General features: G+C 39.4%; 1 protein-coding gene across 2 annotated transcripts; it reads right to left on the bottom strand.

The window, feature by feature from the left end:
- Positions 1-1,719: 1,719 nt before the first annotated feature.
- On the bottom strand, positions 1,720-18,280 carry LOC117777544 (cysteine-rich and transmembrane domain-containing protein 1-like). Of its 2 annotated transcripts, none has more exons than XM_034612406.1 (3): positions 17,967-18,280; positions 16,611-16,845; positions 1,720-2,851 (listed from the first exon to the last, which is right to left on the bottom strand). In XM_034612406.1, exons 1-3 carry the CDS (start codon positions 18,110-18,112, stop codon positions 2,696-2,698), a joined length of 537 nt encoding a protein of 178 aa, XP_034468297.1. In that variant the 5' UTR covers positions 18,113-18,280; the 3' UTR covers positions 1,720-2,695. The 2 variants fall into 2 exon arrangements, with proteins under 2 accessions (XP_034468297.1, XP_034468296.1); XM_034612405.1 differs by having other exon boundaries at positions 16,611-16,841; positions 17,939-18,278.
- Positions 18,281-18,453: the final 173 nt, after the last annotated feature.

Raw genomic sequence — 18,453 nt, 5'->3', positions numbered from 1 at the left:
ATTTTAATGATAATGGTACTGGACTTTCCTCCTCATGCAAGTGACCTGTCACTAATTCCCCCCCCCCCCCCCCCCCCCCCCCCCCCCCCCCCACACACACACTATCCCTGATCCCCATTTTTGTTGTGTTGTTTTTTTGTCTCCGTCACTTATGTAAAAATAAGTTTTCTTTCAAAATTAAGCAGATTAAGCTGGAGTGTTGTTGAGCCTAGTGAGACTTAAAATTGATGGGAAACCCAAAAATAAAACATGATTAATGGTGGATGATGTGGCTGTGTAGAATACCATGGAGGATTAGGACAGCATTAGGAGAAAGATAATGGTGCCATTATTCTGCGTGAGTGTGTTTTTCTTCCAAATTCTTGCAGGGCATCCAATTGTGTCTGACGAATCAGTGCAGGTCAGAGTCAGACTGCACCGGTGTGTGTGTGTGTGTGTTCCGGAGATCAAATGTCACGTCGGGCTTTGCAAAGAGAAATCCTGGAGATAGATTTGGCACAATGAGAATGAAGGCTGTGATAGAAAAGGCAGGTCTGAAATTACAACGTAACTTGAAGAGGGGTGCAGGGAAAAGGAGTGAGCAGGGTGAGAGAGGAAGAGTGTGATTGAAATGATATTTCTTCAGGGCCTGTTCTTTACAGGAAGTCATGTGAGCGAGCCTGTGCTCTGACACACATGTCACAATGTGGCTCTTAATAATTTTTTTTAAACCTGCAGACCTTGTGGTCCTCTTCCTAATATTGTATGTAACACATCTGCACTGCTTTTATTTCATTATTCCAGCTCTAGGAATTAATTTCAGTCAATGTAAGTGCAATGCAGGCAGTAATGGACAAGACAGGGTTAAAGATAAAAGACATAGACAAACACACAAGTACAGACAAGGTAGAGGGTGTGGGAAGGACAGTACCATCCGTCCATTATCTATACAGCTAATAGCCCTCTTTGAGTGGAGCTGGAGCCAATCGCAGCTGACATTGGGCGAGAGGCGTATTATCATATTACAGGGCTAACATAACATGTTGGCTGTGGGTAAGGAGTTGGAGAGGGTCGGCAACTAAACAGAGGGTCACTGGTTCAAGCCCTGGCTCCTCCAGTCTGTATTCTGAAGTGTCCTTGGGCAAGTTTCTGAACCCCAAAATTGCAGACAGTGTATAGTGTATGAATGGGTGAATCTGCTATATAAATACAACATACAGAGACATACACATATTCACAGGCTCCAATTAATCTGCATGTCTTTGGACTGTGGGAGGAAGCCAGAGAAAACCCACACAGACACAGGGAGAACACAGGAGAGAATGCTACCTCCACACAAATCGGGATTCAAACCATCTCCCTGTGAAGCGACACTGCTTACCACCTGTGCTGCAACCTATAGGCCGCAACACATTGAGGACACATAGATAAATGCACAATTATTTTTCCTCTACTAAGGCAATGTAAAACATTCAGTACCTTGGAAAGACGATACAGAAGCACTGTAAAATCACATTCACACAACTTAGGGCAGCAGTATTTGCCCATAAGGATATAAGACCGACGAAGATTAGAACATTTTATCTGTTCTAAAATCCCCAGCAGCACCATAAATGTTCTCATGTATTGTGACGAACCTTGTTAGGATCTGGCACTGCTCAGTTACAAATCATCACAACAGACCACGGCACAAGTGATTTTTTTCTCTCAACATACGTCACTTTTATTTATAAAGAAATTTGGTACAAAGTAAAATCTTTTTTTCAGCTATGGTTAAGAAAACAGAAACAGACATTAAATGACAAAACCACACCCCGACCAGTGAGACATGACACGCCACAACTTTCAAACACAGAACCTGATTTATAAACTGGCCATGTCCACCACATTGGCTACACTGTTGCTAAGTTTCTGCTGATATTGAGAGAAGCTGTGAGTTCCTGTTCAACTGGAAGAAAGGGGAAGCCTTCCCTGTGTGGTGTGCAAGTTGAGCTCAGAGACTATCTGATGACAAACAGACACTATTTACTTCACTTGTTCAGGGTGAGCTTCAAACCCCTCCTTTTTTGAGTTATTTTTAAGGCATTACTTTGCTGGTTTTTTTTGCGATTCTAGCAAAGCATACTTCTAAGCGGGTTACAGGGTGTTAGTGCATTTTTACAGCCAACAAATCAGTTGAAAAGGCAGCAGTGTTCCCCCCATCACACAACCAGACAAATCTCTTTAAAACCGCACAATGAATAAACATTTGCAATTTGAACACAAAATGTAAAACTTTCTTTGAATAAAACATGAAGTCTGCATGTGTGGAAGAGCAACATGGACCCGAGACGTAATCTTAAGGCGTTAACGTGGAAGAATGTTTGACTAAATAGCATATTTTTTTGATGTGTGATAACAGAAAGAACAAATCACAAACAAAAAGAATTGTCGATGGAATGTGAACACAGTAAAGCTGAAGTGGTTACTCTGCATTGTTGGAACGTAATGGAAACGTAATTACAATGGAAAAAGCTTCTGAGGTCTCTTTAAAACAAGTGGCCAATTACTTAAACAAATATCAGAAACTTTTCAAAAGCATTTTAGCAAAAAAGGTGATTTCAATCATGTTAGCAAATATAAGCCCTTTCTGATGGTCATGTTCCTGACGTGGTTCGACAACCTGGTGTAGAATGATTATGGGGACAAGAAATATGGGAACAATTTTGAAGCTGATTTATTGGGAGATGACAGTCGCCACAACCACGATGTAGACAACCATGACGATGGAGAACAGAAGTCCGATTCCCAGGCCCACATGGTTCAGTGTCCGGGCCAACCTGCTGCTCCGCTCCGCTGCAAGCTGGTCACCGGCGTGGTTGGCTTCACGAGTCTGAGGGTGAGAGCAAATATTTAAAACGTAAATGACTGAGCTAAATATAATATAACATATTTTTAAAATCCACCTTATGTTCTCAGATGTAAAGGTTAGATTGCTGTACCACAAATGAACATTATATTATCAAAGTATGTATGATAGGGCCTCATCTGCAGAACAACAACGTCATATGATTCATTGTTTATATCAAAATATTGATATATACAGGATATTTTCCTAATCCATGGTCCTTTACAATTTAAATGTGAGTCAATTTTGTTTATTTCTTACTTTAATGCCATCTAGACTTGCGCATGTTTTGAAACCTTTGACCTGTATTTCAAACATCACAAAATAAATCCTGCCCATCTGGTGTATGACAGTTTTGCAACATCTCTAACGTTAATAATGTTAATGAAAGCTACAGCAAGAACAGAGTCAGCTTAGTTTAGCAATAAGATTCAGACGGAACAGGAGGAGGACACGTTAAACCAGGCTCTGTCCAAAGGCAACAAGTCTGTCTCAGGATTTTGTATAAAATGAAACAATGATTAGTTAATTATTGAGCTTTAATTGTGCTGATAGGCAGGTTTTGTCTCTTTTGGACAGAGATGTTATTGTTTACCAGTTTTCCAGTATTTCTACTAAACTAAGCTAAAGGTCTCCAAACTAGTCCAGTCATTACTTTACATTGACACTACATTCATGTTCACTACTAACTATTACTGTGTTATACCTATCATCAAATGTAACCATATAACACCCACCCCTCAAATTGGGCCAAATGGATGCAATGTTCCCTGTTATTCTCCTCCTAGATATTTACCAGGTTTCAGTCTCATAACAGTTAACTCAGTGAAGGGGGAAAAAATGGTCAGCAAATGTGTTTGACTACATTTTGAGGCAAATTCATCCATGAAATCAAGACGTCTTACATGTAAAAAAACAGTCTTGGACCTCTCCCTGCTGCTCAGGGATTTTAGTTCCTTGTGTGCTGTATATTACAGCTAAATACAGTTTGGTTGTACACAGTCAGGTTGTGGAAGTTCCTTCAACTGTCATGATAAACTGTCTAAAGCTACATTCATACTGCAAGGGAAGGACTTGAATTTCATAAGAACCAGTCATAGTGCAACAACCTTCTGTTTTTACTGGCACTTAACTTGCTGTGAAACCGTCTGAGGTGAGTGTCTTTGAATACTTGCAACACCTACTGTATGAATGCTTTGCAGGAAATAAAACATTTGTTATGTGCAGACCTCTTTATAAACAGTCAAATGGTTCAGACGTGACACAAATAGTGACTGTGGTCAGTGAGCTGATGCTGTACGCTGTAAAAATGGGTAATGTTGGTTTTTAAGGATGTTTGAAGCCTAAATCTTGCCCTTGACTAGTGAGGGTTTTTAGGTTCGTCTTGAGTGAGCCTTTGAGAGTTAGTCTGGTTTAACCAGTAGTTATTACTCTGAAGGCTGCTGCAACATGTTCTGCTGCTACAGAGGAAATAAACTGAGTCAGCTGACCGAGCAATTGGGAAAGTAAGTCGTCTATAATCCTCCAGGCAAACTATCACTTTGAAAAGCAGCCAAACGCTCTTATATTGTCAGATGGTTAAGGGAGGATAAAAAGACTACAGTTGCAATTAATTTACTGGGAGTCCTGTTTTACCAAAGTTAGCTTGTATTTCGCACGATGCGATTGCCAAATATTTAAAAGGTTTACTCCAGGACATAGAATTTTAGTTAAAATTTTCTTCTCACAGTGTGCTCTGAAAAACAAAAACATGTGTTGATAATATCATATGATATAAATCACAAGGTTATAATGGTTACGGTGATAAAGTGATATGAAAATGTATCTTGCTGCTGCTTAAATGTGTCTGTCTATCTTCATGCGGTCAGTGTGTCTGTCTGTAGTTCTCTCCCTGGTCTTCTTCCTATTCACTGTGGATAGCGATGGGGCCTGATATTTGTGAGAAAATCACAGAGAGAGCAGAAGTGAAAAGAGCTGATGAAAGAGGATGGAACAGATTTCAAAAGCCTGTGGAGCCTTTCTCACACGTGGTGAGACAACCCCCCCCCCCCCGAAAAAAAATCATGGTGTCAAAGAGTCGAGCCTGTTGGTTTGAGCCAAAGATAATCTCTCTTCAGCAAACAAACCACTCAGATCAGTGAGCAGAGTACTTCTTCAGTCTGTCTCTCTCATAGATGAGATCTCTCCGAATTCCCGAAGTCAGTTTAACCACAGCTCCACATAGACTTAAACTATCTCAATGACTCAATGTGGCTCATTGGTCATTGTACATCTTCAGACGTAATAAAACAACAGAAAAAACATAACAAGCCTCCATACTGCGAAACAAGGTCAGTTACACCGTGTTTTAAGCCTAAAGGTTCACCAGAAGTGGCTAAGCTAGTGGACGATAGCATTTCCGACGGTCCCTGAATGCACCTAGTCGGAAGAAATCAGCTGACTTTTAGGCTTAAAACACGATGTCAATGACCTTGTTTCGAATATGAATGTTGGGGCTTGCGGACACCTCGATGACACCACAGGAGCAGTATGGAGGCATGTTGTGTTTGTTCTGTTTTATCACGTTTGAAGACGTAGATAACGAGTGAATTTTTATTTTTGGATGAACTATCCCTTTAATTTAAGAGGATAGGTGGTGTGAAAAAAAATGCAGGATTTTTTTTCCTGGGGAGGACCCGCAGCCCCCTCACCTGAGTGTGGATACCCGTCACTTCACCTGGACTTATTTTTAACACACAAGGATCATTTTTTTTGCAGTGGGGGCAGGAGCAGGCCAGCCATAAATTCTGGAGGGAATCTAACACAAAGCAACCCCTTCACTACTGTACTAGCCCTAATAACTTCTGATTAGTGTTGTTGTTTATTGTTGTGAAGTAAGCGCAGGCCAGCGCAGGAGTTGGCAGGGAGTGTAAACCTCGTTTATTGGTTTGTTGTGATATTTCCCCCGCTTTTTTTTTGTCATGGCAGGCCGCAACGTTTAATTGTTGCCAGCAGAAACACTTACATCACTACGTCTCAGGGACACAATAACACAATCTCAGTGCAGCTTATATTAACCTAATCAGGCTCCGGTTCACACACAAAAAACGATTTGCCTGTTGGTTCGGGTCGGGCTGTATTTTTTTCTTTTCGAGCCTGAACAGAAAACTCTACCCCTCACCAACTGTGTAACGTTCCAGGTTTGCTCCCCCACCAGGCACCCATGAAAGCCAACTACACAAAAATGTATTTTAAAAAATCTGCAATTCAAAGCCTTATTAAAAAAAAATATATATATATATATATATATATATATATATCACCTACACATTTCAAATAAAAAGCATGAAATGTCTGCCAAATTTTGCCCCTCACTTTTGGCATCACTTTGATCACTTGCTGGAATATGACACCTCGACCAAACATTCCATCATTCCTAACCTTCACTCCCACGATGTGATTCAGCTCGGGGCCTGTATCTGATTGGCTGACGGCAAAGTCAACACTGGCAATGCATTCCACTCTGTGACACTGCTCTGTGTACCTCTGGTTGACACACATGTACCTGTTTTCATACTAAAGACCTTTACACACCAAGTTCTGTGGATATTTTTTCAGTCACCAGGGTCTATGTGGCTGTTGTTGTTGTTTGTGCATGGCTAAACAGACGTAGCCTCAAAGCTGCAGCCAGTTTCAAGGGAAGCCTGCCTTTATAATGTGAGCTCTGATTTTTAACTTCAAAAGGGCCATTAGGTAGGTGTTTAAAATGCCACATCTGGGATTTATTACAGTCTGACATTCTGGGGTGAGGCCCACCCAGGGGTACAAGGGTACAAGCTTGTGCCTGGTGCTTGCCCCCAAGAGAGAAAAAAGACACGCCTGAGACACTGGAAATGCTGATACACTGACCATCACAGATCAGGCTTCACGGTGATTCATCGCGAGGTAGCTAGAGTGGATTGCCTGTGTCGATTTAAAGCTGCACGGATCAATACACTATTTGATGTAAATGCAGTATTCTGCCCACGCCACCCTTGTGGAGCTTTTTAAGTGTTTTTTTTCTTCAGCTCTCTGTTTTCTTGCTTGCAGCAATCAATCTTGTTTCTACTTCAAGAGGCAACTGTTTTTAGTGACAAATCTCTGATACCCGCTATACACAATCTACCAGTATTGAACGTCACATCGTCAAATTGTTAACAACTAGCGAGTAGACATAGTGGAGCATTTAGCAGCCAACAATTAATATTGTCCCTAAATTTATTGGGATGTTAATGTATTAAGTCCATGTCTCCACATGAATGCTAGGGTTGTTCAAAATGTCAATGAAGTATATTATAGTCCGCTGGGCTGCACAATAAATTGAAAATATACTGTAATTTTCATCAATAGGTTCAATATATATATATATATATATATATATATATATATATGGGGGAAGTGTGCCACATAAATGATTTAAAACCACAACCTTCACACAGGAGAAAAGATCGGTCTCTTAATTTAAAATAAATAATAATATGATTTATTGTGATAATTATCGAATGATGTGAAAATGTTTATCTTGATATAATTTCAGGCCTTATCGTCCAGCCCTTATAGGTGTCAGTGGCTGGCAGTAGTCAAATTACATTATTTTTAAACAGAAAAGAAAAGGAGTCAGTTAGTTCATTAGTCATATTGACCTGGGGAAAATCCAGTTGAACAAATATTTGCATTCAATGTGGTCACAGCTACTGAACGTGTTTATTCAGTCTTTCCTAATGCATTTAACTGTAAGACAGAATACATCCAGTTATATCTAAATACATATTTCTTGTTTTAGGATAAATTAGGATCGGCGATCTTTGCTTTATACAATATTTAACTTAAGTGTTAATGTATTAAATGTCCATTTACATCCTTTATGACCCTCTGTGCTGCAGAATTCTCCACAAGCTTTAAGCCAATTTGACTGGCAGGCAACAGGTGTTTGTCTTCACATTATTCTCTGCAGCTCAGTTGATTAACACATAGCTCTCTCCACTGGGACTTGGATTCCTAAAACCGACCGTGTAACATCATGCAAGAAAAACAACACATTCTCTAATGGTATCATTTGGACTTGTGATGATAGATGAGAAGTTTTAGATGTAAGTGTTTAATCTTGTCATCCAGGTGGGATTATGAAATCCCATCAGTTTGTTAATGAGAAATTAAAACAAATCTGCTGATGGAAAAGTTGATAATCACATTTTGTGCTCATTCAGCTTAATGAGGAGCTCTCACGTGGTCCTTCATGGCAAAGCAGCAGTTTATTATGATCAGTGTCAACAGGTTATTCTATGTGTATCTGCCTTGTTGTGATGTGGGGGTAGAATTTTAGGTGCAGACTTTAATTTCCTTCCAAAAGTCTAACTTAATTTACATTTCCAATTTGTTTAACACGCTTCGATCATTTGCAAGAACACCACAAGCCTAGGTATGTACAGATGATCTAACTACTACCCTTACAGTATCTACTACTACTACTATTACTACATCTATATTTGTCTATACGTGTTATTAATCCATGTGTACTTGTAAAGCTTGATGATTGGATTGTGTATTTTTGTGCTGCACTTTTTAATTAATTTGTTTTATATATGTTTTTATTTCACTTTTATTCTAATATGGACCTATGGTCTGACAAACAGCTTAACCCACTAAAAAAATGAATTGAAAACAGTATTTCTTTATTTTCTCAAAAACGTTTAACATTTGCACATCTAATTGAATTAGGGACAGAGTAAAACCCTTTTAAACCCTGCAGCTGGCTCTGCAGCCTTCTTTTCAGTCTTTCAAATAATGCAAGAGGATCTGTCCTCATATGATCCAAATAGAGCCCAAAGCAAGATATCTTTTATGTAGCAAAATTAAACAGTAGATCATTTGTCTTCATGTTTTGAACTGATAATATCTGAGTTTATCAATACTATGATCTCAAATAATCTAACCTAGATTTAGCAACTAGTGACATTTAGGGTTGCAGTTAGCAGTAGTATAAAAATATTTTTGAATGTGAATAATTTAATCTATAATGTATTATAAGTGATTTCCATGTATTTTGATGATGAATGTTCTTACTGTTGCAGTAGAGGGGATCTGTTGACAGGAAGTAACTTATTATGACTTCACACTGTACAGACCCTTCCAGTTAATGTCTGGAGGTTAATCCACTGTCAAAATGAGCTTAGATGTGACGAGACAAAGAACCGTTTGTTGACGCTGCCATCGAGCGAGGAGTGGCTTGGCCACAGAGCACTGACAAAAATCTATTGTGTGGACACTTCTTGTGTTCAGCATTGTAACTCTCCACATCTCATCCAACAGAAGACAAATTCTCATTAATCTAGACATTTATAAGGTAAAATACTGTTTTACTTAGCAGGAAAGAAAGAATGTGTACATGAAATCAACGCTGAGTTTGTTTCACAAGAGGCTAAATCACTGGTCCTTTGTGCTTGAAATGCCACATAGAGGATGTTAAGTGGGACAGATTCAAGCAGTCATCCCCATCTCTCTCCGCCACACCCCGTCTCCTTATCTTTTATTTCCACTTGATCTCATTTCCTTCTCTGCCTCCTCTTCTATTTACCTTTCCAGTAATAAACTCTGTGAAGTAATACAGGAACACACACACAGTTTGACACACACCAAACCCTAACCATGGCTGTCTCTTGATTGTCCCTTAAACACTTGTACTTCCAACTCCCTCTTTGTCCCTCCTGTCTTCCCAAATCTTTCATTTCTTCCCGTCTCTTCTTACCTCTGAATCACTCGGCTCCATGTCCTCAAAGTTCATCCAGCTCCCTCATCATTTAGCCACATAAGAGAATAACGGAGGCACAATGAGGCGTCCTCTCCACTGATTTATATATAAAACAACTCAGGAGAAGAATGAAGTACTTACAAGCACTAACTCCTTTTTGACAATGTTTCTATTTCAGTTTCTAAGGGGACTCAAGCAAGCCTGTCTATACTGCAAGGCTTATTAGATCCTTGTGACAACATCGTGATCACCATTCATGCTATTTATAATGCTGTTTATAGATACAGGCATTTCACTGAAATGGTTGCGTAAAACAGAAAAGTCAGCGAGTGAGAACTGCAGTGACGATACAAGTGGGTACTATGGCGCATGCAATGTAACACATTTACTGGACTCAAATTTCGTGTTTTCAAGACACATTATTGCAACAGAGGGACGGGCAGGAAGGAGGGACAGAGACACGTCTATCTTCAAGGAAGCACAACAGGAAAATGACGGGCGCTGTACTGATCATCAACAAATAGTTCTCAACAGACGGGAATTCATTCTGCTGTTTATTGCAGTGTAAACCCAGGAAAGCCTTGCTTCCTAACGTCACTAATGCCACCACACATGTGTTAAAGACTTAAATAACACTTTGAAAGTCTGTTGAGCCAGATGAGTAGGTAAACTATAGTTCAATAAGTGTAATGAACGAAACAGGGTGAAAAATCACGATCTGAATACAGTGCAGCTGTAACTTAAATCACTTGAACAATGCACCTAAACGGTGAATCTGACAGACTTTACTTTGTGTCGGTACAACAGATCAGCACTGTGAAACTGCTCACATATAACCACTGTGCTTTATGAGAATCAAACAGTTCTATATAACTAGCTAGCAACCACTTAGTCCGGACTGAAATATGTCAACTTTAATATGGACTGCCATACGTTTGGTGCAGATATTCAGAGTCCCCAGAGGATGACTGATATTCTGACTTAATATTTTGCGCAAACATTTTTAGTTCGGAGTGATGTATCACAATTGGATGGATTGCTATGAAATGAAACCACAAAATTACTGGCCAATTAACATCAGTTGTGCACATGCACAACGGTAGCAGACGAACACAAATATTAAATGCCAGAAATAGAGCATATGATCATTACCAATGGGCCTCATTCACTAACATCAAATGTTCTTACTCTGCCCACAAAATAAGTGCGTGCGCAAATTCGAGATGAAAAATACACACCGGAGAAATGAACCTTATTTTATGATGGCGTACATATCAATTATGTGTTACAAAGGGAATAATGTTTCAACCCCAGTGTTTTAAACATGATGACCCTTCTTATGGTTAGACATGGTTAGACATATACATGGCCAGATAACCTAAACCTGTACTAACTACCAAACTATCACACAATCGGCTCTTGCAGTCCTCACAGCTGAGGTGGATTCAATCTTATGATGTTAGTCTTATCTACTAACAGTCAGTCAGAGGTGTGTAAATCCATCATGGAAACTGCAGTCTGTTAAGTACACTTTGCAACAACTATATTTATTCTACCCTTTCTTGTCCCCCAGCTACCGAACTACCAACTGCAAATCTAATTGAGTTATATCCATTACTTCTGCACTGTGTATTGAATGACTGGAACCATATGGATGCATCTATTGAACTGCAAACATACTCTTATGACATTTTGCGGCCCATTTTAACAATCTTTCACAAGTGACTCCAGGACAATTGTGCATGTTCTATTTCCACACCGCTCTGTTTGTCATTCATGCAGCTACAATATCACAAAGAGTGTGCTCAAAGGAATGCAAATGTTCTGCAGAGAAAGAATAATTTGATCTGGGAAATGTTTCCATGTGTGTTTCAGAGTCCTATTCCAATGTTTGACCCTACAAGGCAATGTTAAGGTGGATGCTCCAAAGGTCTTTGTCATGTAATGAATTGTCGTCATGAGGTCTGATGTAGGGGAAAGTAAAAGATGATAAGGACGTGAGTAATCAAAAGTACATAGGATATGTTCACAGAAAGCAAATAAGCAAGGTTACGGCCGATGTTTAAGAGCAGGAGAGGAGGAGAGCAGTCGCCAATGAGGAAGTTATTATTCAGAGATCAGATTTGTGAAATGTTGGATATCATATTGTTGACTTTAACGCATGTGATTTGCTGCAGTGAAATAGGATATGAGTGTTCAGGTTGGAGTAACCATGTAAAAAAAAAAGGGAGCTAGAGAAAGCACACTATCACAGCCTTTAAGTAAATACAGCAACAGATTAAGTCATACCAGGGTTTTCCACTGGGTTTTACATGAATAGGCTAAAGCTCAATGTAAACCAATCTTTTGAGAGGACATGTTTGATCTCTTCTGTTCGACGGCCACGACTCCATAAGCGAAGAAAGATTTGGTCTTTGCAGTAAAGCATCAGATAATTCCCTGTGGTGAGCTGCAGAGATACATGCAGCAGCAGTATATATATATATATATATATATATATATATATATATATATAGGATCTTCATCATGATTACATCACAGGATATGGCATGTTCTAGTCAGGTAAAGGCTTCAGCCGAGTCTCAGAAAAGATTAGCAAAAAAATCAAGTTTTTTACTTGTGTTATTTGCTTGTAAAGTGTCTGTAATTGGTTAGAAAATAAAAGCACAGGTTTTTCTGAAATCCAAGATTTCTGCCTCCACCACATAACAAGAAAGATGTTCTATTTGAAACTGTTGACAGCGAGCGAGATTTCATTTTCTTTTGAGATTTTACCCCCCGAAGACAATAAGACCATCATTAAAACTGAGGCATATTATTGTTATCACACGGATTGATTGATGTGCACAAATATGTGAACAATTAGTTAAAAAATTCAGCATAAAAAGAAAAATAGGTGTAGGTTTTATCAGACTTTTTAATGTTGTCAGGATACTATTATTGCTTGACTGGCTGACACGTAATATTTATTAATAGTCACATAAGACACAGAACATTTAAACCAATCAGTGGCCGTAAGTGTGGTGGATGAGAGGAAGTGGACTTTGTCTCGTACCATGTGACAGATGATAAATTTCAACAGCAGTCTTCTGACAAAGTTGTTAACCCCTTAAGCCAAACTGACTTAATCATGTTGGCATTTCTCTGGTAACATTTCATCTTTGCTGCCATGGCAAAGATTTTGGTGTCATGTGCGACTGAAACTGTTCCTTGGTGCACTGGTGTACCCAACATTAAGCTGATGTGTCGTGTTGCCTCTCTCATCTCCCCCCTTTCAGTCTGAGAGCGGAGATAACACTCACACACACAGACCGCGAGCCGGCCCGATCCCCACTCACTCACTCACTCACTCACTCTCACTCTCTCACTCTCTCTCACACACACACACACACACACACACACACACACACACACACACACACACACACACACACACACACACACACACACACACACACACACACACACACACACACACACACACACACACACACACACACAAACAAAAAGGTGTGAATACAGGGTTTCCACTACAGACCAGCGCCGCTGCTTCAGGATCAGAACAGAGGCAGAACACGAGACGCGACACAGCCAGGATATCAGAGTTAAAGTGACAGGAACGATCCGGATTCATGATCCAACATCATCGATTAATAACTAAATACATGTCATTGTCAGGTTGTGTGTGAGAAGAGTGACGAGCAGTCAGACAGACGCACACATACAGAAACACACACACAATCCTAAAGTGAAATGCTGCATACTAACCTAACACAAAAGATTATGCAGGATTATGCTGTAATATCATTATATCAGTGGTATAATATGGTTTAAAATATGCAAATTATATAATTTATCGAAATTTGGGATAATATCTTGTCCAACAAAAGTTTGAATTGTGACAGACGTACCTTAACATTTTTAATAATGCACCAAGTGAGATGTTTCCTTGCACAGTTTACAGCTTTAGTTCTCTGGGAATTTCTTCTTCGTATTCAAGCAAAATTGGTGTTGTACAATGAAATATTGTGTGTATTTATATGTACATATAAAGCAAAAGCCCCCCCCCCCTCCGAAAAACACATTGCCCCTGTGCCAAACCTCTTGATCAACAGGCAACACTGCATTGAAACCAGAAACCAAACTCCACACACATACAGCTGAAATCTCATTATAACTTCAGCTCTTGCCTGGTTACTTAATTAAGTGTCTGCACGTCCATGGTAACAGTGCAAACAGAAACTGCTGGCAGCAAACAGAATCGCCAAAAATGTAAACAACCTTTGGGGAACAATAATCAGGTTCAGTCAATTTTGGATTATCACAGATCATTCAGTATACCCATAAAAAAGACTTGTGATATAGAAATGTAAATGATCCTCCTTTAAAGGGAACCTGGCCTGGATCAGATGTTAATATAAACCTAGTGATTCAAGTTTGTTGACTCTATCTTACATAACTTTGTACGTGCTGAAGTTCATGTTTTCTAAAGTTACTCATTGCAGTCATCTGGAGCTGCATGTGTAGCAACAGCACCAATAACAATACAGGTGCTTATATCACAGCTCTGTAAAACTTTTATATTGTATCAGCTGAATATGTTCCATTTGAAGTAATGGTACGGTCATAGATATGAAGCCTTTGTTTCATATTAATACCGGTTAGTATTAACATAGTATAGCTTTTATCAAAAATACTATTATGGTATTCATATAATCCGATTAGGTTCAGAACAATGCGGTGATACCGAAGTGTACCGAATCTACTGTTATTGAACCAAACTGTGAATATGTGTGACTCCTGTATGAAATATCCTGGATAAGAAGGTTCACACAAACACAGCAGGAGCTAACGTATTTAGGTTTCTGTTTCCCTGCATCAGGGTGTAGTCGGCTCAGTCCTGAAGCCTTGGGGCTCTTCCAGTATCTGTTCACTAGCGTAACGGCGCTGAAGGCAGACACCAAAAGGTTTCTGGCTGAGTGGCTGCTCCAGATTACAGTCAGATGATTCTGCTTCTGTAGATGCAGACAGGCATCACTCAGTTGACCTACGTGCCATACGAAAAAATACCTTTATTATTGGACTTTGGTCTGTACATATTAACCAGGGCGTGTTCAATAATAATCACCTAATCACCTAAGAAATTGAAAAATAATTCTTGGATCCGCCCCACGATCCAGATCTGCACCAACATTTAATGGGTTCTTCTCTGACCCCGACCACATGCTTCCACCAAGGCTTCAAGTTCATGTAGTGAAGACTTTTAAATGTATTTGATAAAAGGGATAAGGTCATAATAAGTGTATGAATTTTGTAATTATGGCCAAGGTTACATTGACCTTTGACCGTCAAATTCTAATCAGGTCATTTCTGTGTCTAAGTGAATAATTGTGCCAGATTTAATGAAATTCCCTGATATATCGCTTTTATCCTGGGGTCAAAGTGACCTTGACTTGTGACAATAGACCAAAATCTGACCAGTTCATCCAATGGGAAACATTTCTGCCAAGTTTGAAGGAATTCCCTCCCAGTGTTCTTGAGACACTGCATTTATTAGGCCAAAAGCAGAATGTCTTATAGTAAAATACCATCTTGTCTCTTTTGTCTCTTTTCACATTCTTTAAACTCAAGCAACAAATGACTTCCCTAAAATGTATGTTTTATTGCAATTTACAATTCAAACCATACAAGAAAGTCACCAGAGCTGTTCCATGGCAACTTTACAGCTTCTTTCCATGTGCAAATTTTAAATCTAGCTTTGACTCTGAAGGAAAGTGTGGTAAGTCACCCTCTGGGGGTATTTTTCCACTCTGAGGTTTCAAATCAACCTCATGGAAACAATCAGCCAACTCTTCCTCTCAAATATGTACTCTCTTTACGCCAAACAATTCCAGTGGGTCACAGAGGAAAAACAAACTCAATAATAAATGTTTTGAACACAAAACAGACCCACAACTGCTTTTATATAAACTGCTGAATTAATTCTAAACTCAAGTGATGAATATGTTACTAGAGAAAACCTTCTATGTCCTCATGAAGCTTTCTGAAGAGTAAATACTACATTCATGTCTTACTGATAAATGATGCTGTGTAACTTTGGATTGGAGTTTAACAATACATTCCTTCTATTACATAATTAGTTTTCTCAATTTTCCCTGGAAATCAGGAACCATGACCCTGTGATGACTACAAAATTAAACAGATGTTTGCACCAACAGGAGAAAATGTGCAATTACTTAAATACTACTACAGTCCCCTCTATATACATTTTACAAAAAGAGGCATCAGATAAATAGATTCAAACTGAGTAAAAAAAAGAAATCAAGTCACTGATTTGCCATGATATTTTCAGTCAAATCAAATCTCTGAATCTACATTGTAGAGCAACAGATCAACACAATTATTAAATAATCGATGACAGAGCAAGGGCGAACATGTGGTTATTAAAGGGGGAGAACACGTGGTTATTAAAAACATGGCTGGGTACATCTGATCTAACACAAGATTAAGGACCACCGAATGTCTATCTCAGCTTTTTGTTGCCAACATGTGCCATCTCTTCCTCACAGACCTACTATACGTGCTGTGTGGCAACGCAAGAGTTATCTTGCGTTGCCACACAGCACGCACGCCACAAATAACTGAGGCTGGTTAGAATGTAAAATGGAGGCTGTTTAGGCCAAACCAGTATTAAACCCAAGAGATACACAACCACTCCTGGTGTATCTCTCTCCCCCTCTCCCTCTCCTCCCAACTCGACCCGCCCACACTGAGTCTTGTGGTTTCTTCTCATTACATGGGAATTTTGTTTCTTTCCACTGTTGCCAACTGCTTTCTCATAGTGGGAACTTTTGAGTTCCACTATATAATTTTACAAGGGCTCAGCCTTAAAGTGTCTTGAGATAACATATGTTGTGATTTGGTGTTATACAAATAAATTAGAATTTATGCATGTGAATACGAGTGAATCAAACTCACTGAGATAGAGTAGATGAGGGCAGCAATGCCGAGTGGCAGGCAGCAGCACATCAAGGTGAATACGGAGTAACACATGTAGTCGCTGGCAGGCTCGGCCAGCGGACTCCGAGTCACGTACACCATGGGCTGGTGTACGGTGACAGTGGCCGGGTGTGCTGGGTACTCCTGATGCATGGAATGAGGCTGATGTCCGTATGCTTCGTTCCCATAAGGTGGTGGAGATCCGAAGCCCTGCAGGCCACAGGCAAGAAACACAATTCCAATAGGGCTGAGCCATAAAACAATATCAATAATTATCGCAATATATTTATCATCAATATTGTTCAATATACGTTATATTGATATATATCTCATGCATAATGCAAGCCCAGTGATGAGTTAAGATAAGATACCTTTATTTATCCTACAAAGAGGGAATTCACAATTGAAACAGCAGCACAAGACAGAAGCAGCACAAGGGGAAAACATAGTCATATATCGAGTCCTAAATTCTAACTAATTTTTCATGTAAAATGAAGGGAAAAGTGAGGAAGGCTTCGCAGTAAACAAGAAAACAGTTTGTCCTGATGGTGAAATATCCCATCAGATCTGGCAAACATAAGTGACACTTCTAGTGAAACTAGACTGAATATGGTGTGGTTAGCCAGTCGTTGCTGTGACAAACACTTTGAGTTTTATTATTTTGCTACTGTCAAAGTTCACATGTCTGGTTTATGATTTAACAGATTAATTTGTTCTCAGAAGTGGCTCCTCCTCCCACATAAAAAAAACATGATACAAAGAATATAAAAGAAAAAAAGAAAAGTTCCCACTAGGACTGTTTTTAAAAGATAAGATTTGTTGATCCTATGCTGAAGAAATTCACAGCAGCAGAATGAGGTAGACAAAAGAAAAAAGAAAACAAAAGTAAAATAGGCAATGAAAGAGAATATGTACAGTACACACACCTTTCACTACAGATGGAAATATTATTTGAGGAGAAATATACTTTAAGTAAAATGCAGTGGCACAGGATGATTGCACACGGATGTATACTATATGTATAAATTATGTAAAAGGTAAATATTGAAATATACATACATATATATCCTTATATTACCTGCTTTAAGAATATTGGCAGTTATGGTATACAATATGAATGAGTATGAAAAAGGGTATGTGTAATATAGATGGGTATACTTCACTAAATAGCAGTGTTATATTTATTATAGAGGCAAACATATGGAATAATGTAAAAATAATTGTTTTAAGTTATACAGATGGGAATTAGTGCAGAGGACACTAATGTGCAAATGGACATCTTATTTTTTCATATTAGGGATGTGTACCTGCGGCTGTGGTGGGTATGCCATGCCGGGCTGAGGCGGGTATCCCATGCCGGGCTGAGGCGGGTACCCCGGGTAGGGGCTGGCGAGGTAGGCCGGAGGGGGCATCTGGCCCATGGAGGACTTCTCACCGCCGTAGTTCATCGCAGGAGCCGTGGGAGATTTACTGGGGTCCATTTTACAACTGCTTGTTCTCTGGTACTTCAGGAGAAGAAGAAGATGAATGTCCCCGCACGCTTCACGTCTTTTTATCCCGGTTAAAAGGTGTTGAGAGACTAAGGTCCACCGCCGCTACTTTCCCTCCGTTACCGTAGAGTAGCAAGACAAAGTGCCAGTTAGAAGTTTACTCATTAAGTAAGTCAAGTAACGTACAGAGAACACGTGTTCCTGTCAACACCTTCAAAATAATAGTGAATGGGATTCATCATGGAAAAATAACTAACATATAGTCTCTCTCTCTCTCTCTCTCTCTCTCTCTCTCTCTCGCTCTCTCTCAATCTAAAAGCAACATAAGAAAA

Source organism: Hippoglossus hippoglossus, chromosome 16, assembly GCF_009819705.1.
Source record: "Hippoglossus hippoglossus isolate fHipHip1 chromosome 16, fHipHip1.pri, whole genome shotgun sequence".
NCBI classification, from domain to species: Eukaryota; Metazoa; Chordata; class Actinopteri; order Pleuronectiformes; family Pleuronectidae; genus Hippoglossus; species Hippoglossus hippoglossus.
This window is presented reverse-complemented; position numbering and strand designations above follow the sequence as displayed.